The 8,611-nt window shown below is 48.4% G+C and overlaps 1 protein-coding gene across 1 annotated transcript; it reads right to left on the reverse strand.

Annotated features, from left to right (window-relative positions):
- Positions 1-3,465: 3,465 nt before the first annotated feature.
- On the reverse strand, positions 3,466-5,085 carry LOC123988925. Its single transcript, XM_046289684.1, has one exon. It carries the CDS (start codon positions 5,083-5,085, stop codon positions 3,466-3,468), a length of 1,620 nt encoding a protein of 539 aa, XP_046145640.1.
- Between the last annotated feature and the right edge of the window lie 3,526 nt (positions 5,086-8,611).

Raw genomic sequence — 8,611 nt, forward strand, 5'->3', positions numbered from 1 at the left:
CTAAGTCTGTACACTATTTACACTTATAAACTACGAAATTGCGTGGGCTCAACGTTAATAGTAAACTAACTAATCACTGATAATTAGCGTGAACTGCGTGGACTGAATACAAGGTAAAATAAAGCGCGGGCTGAAATGATCGGCGTCGCGTGATCGAAAAACTATAGACTTGTACCGAATTAGCGTGGACAGAAAAGCACGTGTTCTCACACCAAGCGATCGTACAAGAAGAACAAGAATCGATCATGGCGTCGATCGTGCCGGTTCCGCGTGGAGAGGGGACCGCGTGGACAAAGTGGGCCCGAGAGGTGCTGCCGCTATCGGTAACGACGCACCAACGAAGTATTTTCGTTGCCAACTTCGCCGTTCGGCGTAGACGTGGGGAATTTCGCCAACATTTCCCGTGTCCGAGCTATTCTGCGAGGGCTGATGAAGAATGGCCAGCTTGGCGATGGGCCTCGTGAGCGTCGTGGCGGCCGTCTTGAGTTCGACGACTCTGGTCAATCCGTCCTTGCCTGGTAGGAGTTTGAGAACCCGTGCCATGGGCCATTTCCCTGGGGGCAAGCGTTCATCAGTGATAAGAACAAGAGTGCCTACCTTGATCTCATTTGATGGATGGTGCCACTTCGAGATTGCCTGGAGTCGTTGAAGGTACTGCGTGGACCAGAGTCTCCAAAATTGTTGGAGGCGCTGTTGTAGAAATTGCCATCTTGACAAGCGATTGACTGCAACTTCTAAAAGCGTGGGCTCTGGCACTGCGTTGATCTGCGTTCCAATCAGGAAATGTCCTGGTGAGAGGGCTGCGATGTCGTCTGGATCGTCGCTGAGTGGTTCCAGTGGCCGCGAGTTGAGGATCGCTTCTATCTGCGTGAGCAATGTTACTGATTCCTCGTACGTCAGTAGAGCGTCCCCAATCGTCCTCTTGAGGTGAAACTTGAGAGATTTCACAACCGCTTCCCACTTTCCACCCATGTGAGGGGCGGCAGGAGGGTTGAAATGCCACTGAGTTCCGTCCTCAGCGAGCAGTGCTGCGATGTCCTGATTTTCCTGCGTGCTCTGCGTGAACTGCTTCTTTAATTGCGTGTCTGCTCCTTGGAAGTTGGTGCCGCAGTCTGAATAGAGAGCGGCTGCGATGCCTCGTCTTGAGGTAAATCTGCGATATGCTGCGATGAAGGCGTCTGTCGAGTAGTCAGAAACAACTTCCAAGTGCACGGCGGATGTTGCGAAGCACACAAATACGCAAATCCACCCTTTCTGCGTCTTGGCTCCTCTTCCCTTCCAAGTTTTCAGCGTGAGCGGTCCTGCGTAGTCCACCCCTGTGTGGGTGAACGGGCGTGATGGAGTGACTCGACAAAGAGGTAGTTGGCCCATCAGTTGATGGGCACGGATCCCCCTCTGCCGAGCACACTTCACACACCGCAGGATATGCGTTTTTACTGGAGCTCGTCCACCGATGATCCAGTAGCGTTGTCTGAGAAAGGCAAGAGTGGATTGCGTACCTCCGTGCATGGTCTGATGATGAGCGTGGTCGATGAGAAGCGTTGACAGTCTCGAATCACGAGGCAAAATTACCGGGTGTTTACCCTCGTGCGAAAGTTCTGAATGTTGGAGGCGCCCGCCTACCCTGGCGATTCCCTGATGGTCGAGGTAAGCCGTGAGCCTCGTGAAAGGATGCGTAGACGGAAGCGTTGTTCCCTTTGCGAGTGCAGCGAGTTCGTCTTTGAAGAACGTAGACTGCGTGGCCTGAATCCAGTAAATTCTGGCCCTTTCCATATCAGCTGCGGTGATGAGAAGCGTGGGCGAAGCATCTTGTCGTTTGAACAGCTTGTCCACGAATTTGAGGCAGAGAGCGGTGATTCTGCGTAATCTGTTAAAGGAAGAATATTTATAGATTAACTCCCATGAATATTCTTTTACTGCGTTTGCCGTGTGGAGTGCGACGACAGCACGAGCTTCTGGGGCGCCCAACTCGTCTGCATCGACACTGGTCTGCTTGGGCCACGCGTTCTGCGTTTGCGTGAGCCACGGTGGTCCCGTCCACCAAAGCGAGTGCTGCTGTAGCTGATCTGTCGTCATGCCTCTTGACGCGCAGTCAGCCGGATTCGATGATCCTGGTACATGCCTCCAGTGAAAGTTCTGCGTGATCTCCTGGATTTGGATTACCCTGTTGCGTACGTAATCCTTCCATTTGGAGGGGTGCGTCTGTTGAGTTTCATCAAGCCAGAGTATCTGCTGCAAGCTCCAGTCCTCCGGATGCACCTTGATTTGGCGATACATCTTCGTGATGTCGGTTGCAAACAGATGTTTGAATCTGCGTATCCAGATGAGCAGATCTGCGATGTTCAGCATAAGGTTCGGACCGGTGTGGAGAAGATCATTTAATGCGTGTCCTGAAGAAGTTGGGCTGGAGCCATTGAACACCACTCGCAAAGCGGTGGTCGTGCTGCCCAACTTGAGAACGCCATGGTGCGGAAGAAAGTACTGAAACGGACTGATTATTGAGTCATTGTTCAGTCTTACCATGTGGCCAAGCTGCTCATATTCGAGCATGAACTTGGTGTACAGCTGTTTGTACTGAGCGTCCTTGCTGAATCTTCGGAGTGTCCTCTGAAGACAATGGTGCGCCGTCTGGTAAGAATTGCCAAGTGCTCGTGGATGAAGCTTGAGCGGCAATCGCACGATGTATCTTCCAGAGGAGTCTCGAGAATGCGTGGTCTGGAAATGATCTTCGCACTCTTGCTCTTCTTGTGTGAGCAAGGGTGTCGTGTCCTGTGGTGGCTCTTCCTGCGTCCAGAAGCGGCTGAGTAACTCACCCAACTGGCAATCGGTGTTACTGACCGTCACCTGATGAGAGGTCCTGCGAATGGTCTGAATGCCCTCGAGGGGCCCGATTACGAGCCAACCGAAGATCGAAAGTTGAGCGATCAACGGTGTTGAAGCGTTCCGGATGATGTTTGGCTTGATGACTTGCCCGTATGCGTCGGCTCCGAGAATAATGTCCACCGGTCTGGAGACGAGAAATTGCGGATCTGCTAGATTCAATTTCTCCAGATGCGATGGCAGCGTTGGACGAGCTGGTGGTTCGGATGGTAAGCAAGTGGTCACCTTCGTCAGCACGTGTGCTTGAATGGTGACTGAGAGTGGTCTGTAATTTGAATGGAGGGTAATATTGACCACTCCATTCGTCTGCGAGGTCCTTGCTCCACCAACTCCGTGGACATCCAACGTGGAGCGTTGTCTTCTGAATCTGAGCTGCGTGACTAATGACTCTGAAATCAACGAGACTTCAGAGCCTGAATCAATGAGTATTCTTACTTGCTGCACTGCGAGGTCAGTGTGCACTCTTGCGAGTGCCGTTGCTAAAAGCGTGGTCCGTGGTCTGCGTGTACTGGTTGCGTGGGCTGAACGATTTCTGTGTGCGTGGGCTGCGATGGCTGCGGGTGCGTTGACGACTGCACCGTCACTTCAATGCGTGGTCGTTGAAGTGGTTGGCGTGGTCTGCGTGGTGGCCGTTGGAGCCGGCGTGGGCGTGGTCTGTGATGATGCTGTTGGTGGAAGGCCAGGTACCAGCACCTTGCTGATGTCGGCTCCATGCAGCATGGTGTGGTGGATCTCGTCGCAGATCTTGCACCGTTGCCGTGTTCGGCAGCTGCGCAGGTTATGGTGGCCCAGGCAGTTCACGCAAAGTGCGTGGGCCTTGACCACGTTGGCGCGATCGTGCGGGGTCAGTGCTCGGAACGGTGGGCACGCTGACAGGAAGTGATCCTTCTGGCAGAAAGCGCGCGGGTAGAGTGCGGACTGCGTGGACTTGGCGTTGGCTGCGGGTGCTGCGTGGGCTGAAGTAGCTGGTCGAGCGGTTCCTGCGTGGACTGCGGCTCGTGCTGGAGTGGAGCGTTGCTGCGAAGGCTGCGTGGTTCTGGATGTCGTGGTCGGAGTGGGCTGTACGGCCCGAGCAGTGCTCAGCTGCTCCAACTGTTCTAGCGTGCGTGCGCGTGCGAGCAGAAACGTGGTCAGCTGTTCGAGCGTCGGATAGTCCTTCGTCGTGGCCAGCGATGACTCCCAATGCTCGCGCGTGTCCGCGTCGAGCAGTCTCACGAGCATGGTGAGCAAGAAACAATTGTGGGCATCCTCCAACCCGAACGACCGTAGCGCCTGCTGCGTCTCCTGGATGATGTTCACCATTTTCAGGAGCGAGGCCGCCTTGCGCATTTTCATCGGCTTGAGGTTGGCAAGCCGGTCCATGTGCGACTGCACGTTTAGCCGCTTGTTGTCATAGCGGCCGTCGAGCAGTTGCCACGCCTGCTCCAGGGCGCCATCGGTGGTAGGAAGGTGGCTAATCAAGTTAGCCGCGTGGCCAGTAACAGCTCCCTTTAAGTATAAAAACTTATCGTGTGCGGCGAGGTCAGCGCGTTCGCTGATAACAGAAGCGAAATGGGCCTTGAATTCTGCCCATTTGCTGTAGTCTCCCTCGAATTTCGGGAGCGCGATCTCGGGGAGGCGTGATCGGCTTGCCGAGGACTGCGTGGGCGCGTCAGTCGTCGAGGCCGTCGTAGTCTGCGTGGGCTGCGCGCTCTGCTTTATTTTTTGTTCGAGTTGCGCCAACAGCTTGCGCGCTGACAGCACGACACGAGCTTCATTGGAGGAGACCTTCTCCTTGAAGTAAGCGTGGTCGAGTTGCGTGGATGGCCAGACCTTCGAGAGGGCAGCGTGTTCGCGCTGGAAATCAACGTAAATTTCCAAGATCGTGGTGCGTATGAGCTCCGGCACTTCGGGCGCGACTTCTTCAGGGGCCTTGTTGAGGGTCACCTGCAGGTCCTCCACCATGGCCAGGAGTGTATCTAGACGTTCCTCCTGGACACGAGAACGCACCTGGAGATCAGAGGTCAGGCGCGTGGGCGAGCGTGTTCGAGTGGCCTGCGTGGTCTCTTCAGGGAGTTGAAGCGTGGTCGGCGTGCGTGGACGAGCGGCCTGCAATGGCTGCGTGGTCGCTTCCGCTGCGTGGTCTGGATCGGGTTCGGTTGCCGTCATGGCCGCAGGCGTGTCTTCCGGTTTCGAGGCCGGAGACGGATCTCGCGATTTCGGCATTTTCACAAATGTCACTGAGTACCGTTAAAAATGCGCGAAAACCACCCTAATCACCTGAAGAGGCACAGTCACTATTTAATCGTGTTCCGAGCGCACAAGGTGAGTCAATATTTCACGTGAAGCGCGGTCACTACGCTTAATGGCGGCGAAACACAAGCGTTACGCGTCACAACGACCGTTACGCGAGCCGGGTCGTGTTTATCCGGCTCGAAGGACCAAAATGTCTGCGAATTGCGTGGTCAGCGAGGTCAGAAAATAACACGTCTGCGTAACGATCACAAGTAGTTATATTTAACACAGAAATAAGAAATGATATTTACAAAAGTGATGCGTGGTCTGAGTCTGTACACTATTTACACTTATAAACTACGAAATTGCGTGGGCTCAACGTTAATAGCAAACTAACTAATCACTGATAATTAGCGTGAACTGCGTGGACTGAATACAAGGTAAAATAAAGCGCGGGCTGAAATGATCGGCGTCGCGTGGTCGAAAAACTATAGACTTGTACCGAATTAGCGTGGACAGAGAAGCACGTGTTCTCACACCAAGCGATCGTACAAGAAGAACAAGAATCGATCATGGCGTCGATCGTGCCGGTTCAGAGTGGAGAGGGGACCGCGTGGACAAAGTGGGCCCGAGAGGTGCTGCCGCTATCGGTAACGACGCACCAACGAAGTATTTTCGTTGCCAACTTCGCCGTTCGGCGTAGAATTGGGGAATTTCGCCAACAGTAATATACTGATGCCTTCCCACAGATCAATGTAATTTTGGTAACAACATCATTATTACTATATCTACATTAGATATAATGTAATATACTGATCCCTACACACAGATCAATGTACATATAATAGCAGTTTCGTTATTAATATATCTACAATAGATATAATGTAATATATTGATAACTTCCCACAGATCAATGTACATATAATAGCAGTTTCGTTATTACTATATCTACAATAGATATAATGTAATATAATGGTCCCTTCCCACCGATCAATGTACATATAATGGCAGTATCGTTATTACTATATCTCGATTTGATATGTAATATACATTTAATAACAATATCATTATTAATATATCTACATCAGATGTAATGTAATATACTGATTTATTCCCACAGACCAATGAATATTTAATAACAATATCATTATTACTATATCTACATTGGATACAATGTAATATACTGATACCTTTCCACAGATCAATGTACATATAATAACAGTTTCGTTGTTACTATATCTGCATTAGATCTCCTGCAATATACTGATTCCTTCACACAGATCAATGTACATTGAATAACAGTATCATTTATACTATATCTACATTGGATATAATGTAATATACTGATGCCTTCACACAGATCAATGTAATTTTGGTAACAACATCATTATTACTATATCTACATTAGATATAATGTAATATACTGATACCTTCCCACAGATCGATGTACATATAATAACAGTATCGTTATTACTATATCTACATTAGATATGTAATATACATTTAATAACAATATCATTATTACTATATCTACATCAGATGAAATTTAACATACTGATTTAATCCCACAGACCAATGTACATTTAATAGCAATATCATTATTACTATATCTACATTAGATATAATGTAATATAATGATCCCTTCCCACCGATCAATGTACATATAATGGCAGTATCGTCATTACTATATCTACGTTAGGTATGTAATATACATTTAATAACAATATCATTATTACTATATCTACATTAAATGTAATGTAGTATACTGATCCCATCCCACAGATCAATGTACATATAATAACAGTTTCGTTATTACTATATTGTTAAGTATTTGCGCGATGCCGAGTTCGTATATGCCGCGGAAATGGTGTTATGCGTACGCAGTCACGTGACGATCGAGAGATCGCCACCTGTTCATCCTTGTTTACCTACGCAAAATCGTTTCCGCCGTCCATTACTACTAGATCTAGCGATAAGAGCGACCACGTGTTCGGCGAATCAAATACTAATTAAACATATACCTAAATATAAGTAAATATATATATATATATATACACCATGATTAGACAGTTGGTGTTATTCAAATCCTATCCCCAACACTGGTTATGGGCCCAGATTACGAAATAAAGTGAAAAATTGAAATAAAGTGATCATTGAAAGCGAGTGTGCGCCTCGCACATAGTAAAACGTGAACTTCCTATTAGACTAAGAGTGCTACAAGTGCGCAAAAATGAGCGAATTAAAGGGTGAATTTCAAATTACCAAGCTGACAGATTCAAATTACCAGAACTGGAAAACAGAAATGTGCTGGTATCTCAGAGGAAAAGGCCTGCTCGACCACGTGCTGACGAAAAAAGTACCCCCCGAAAATGCTACAGAAACGGAGGTAAGAAACCATCAAACTAATGAAAATAAAGCGTTCGCGGCTATCGGCCTGCATATCGAAGCAGACCAACAAGTTCATATAGAGGATTGCGCCAACGCGTTTGAGGCATGGGAAACGTTAAAACAAATTCATCAGCCTAAGTCTAGAGTCCGTATCATGCAACTAAAAAAGGAATTTTATCATTTAAAGATGAAAGACGATGAAGGTATGTCCGCTTATGTATCTAGGGTTAAAATAAATGCGAGAAACCTAAGGGAGGCTGGATCAGAGGTCAAAGATGAGGACCTTGCATACACGATGCTAGCGGGACTCCCAGATAGCTACGAAAATCTAAATATGGCTTTAGCTAGTCTTCCAGATGAAAAATTCACTTCGGCAGAGGTTAAACGGGTCCTACTAGAAGAATATGAGAGGAGGATGTCCAGGTCGGAAAAAACGATGGAACACCCCAAGGAAGCTCTGCATGTAAGTAAGAGAACTGAGAGGAAAGGGCCTAAGACACCGAGTGGCGACGCCAGGCAACCAAGGACGTGTTATAATTGCAACAAAATCGGGCACATGGCAAGGGATTGCCGTATGAGAGTAAACAGAGGTAAAAGAGGACCCGAAATAAGACACAAAAGAAATTACGATGCATTCCTGGTAAGTTTGAACAATGTAGATTTAGACGACTCATGGCTCTTAGACAGCGGGTGTACGCACCACGTATGTAAAAGACGCGATTGGTTTGTAAAGTTCAGATCCATCGATACCGAAGTGGTTAACACGGCAGCTGATCCTGAAAAGGGGGGGAGTACGACCCTAAGAGCGCAAGGTATAGGAGATATAATTGTAAATATGATTGTAGGCAACAGACGGAAGACCGTTATATTGTACAATGTGTACTATGTACCTAACGTACGAAGAAACCTCATGTCGGTGTCTCAAATCGAACAAAAGGGAAAGGAGCTGCTGATAAAAGATGGCGTCATAAAAATACGAAATACCAGAACCAAAGATATTGTTGGCGTAGCATACAGGAGGAACGACCTGTATATAGTCAGGGCGGAAGTAAGTACAAACGCAAACTTACCAATGGAATCGCACGCAGCAAGCATAGAAACGGACCAAATATGGCATCAACGCTTCTGT

This window comes from Osmia bicornis, unplaced genomic scaffold (genome assembly GCF_907164935.1).
Source record: "Osmia bicornis bicornis unplaced genomic scaffold, iOsmBic2.1, whole genome shotgun sequence".
Lineage (NCBI taxonomy): Eukaryota > Metazoa > Arthropoda > Insecta > Hymenoptera > Megachilidae > Osmia > Osmia bicornis.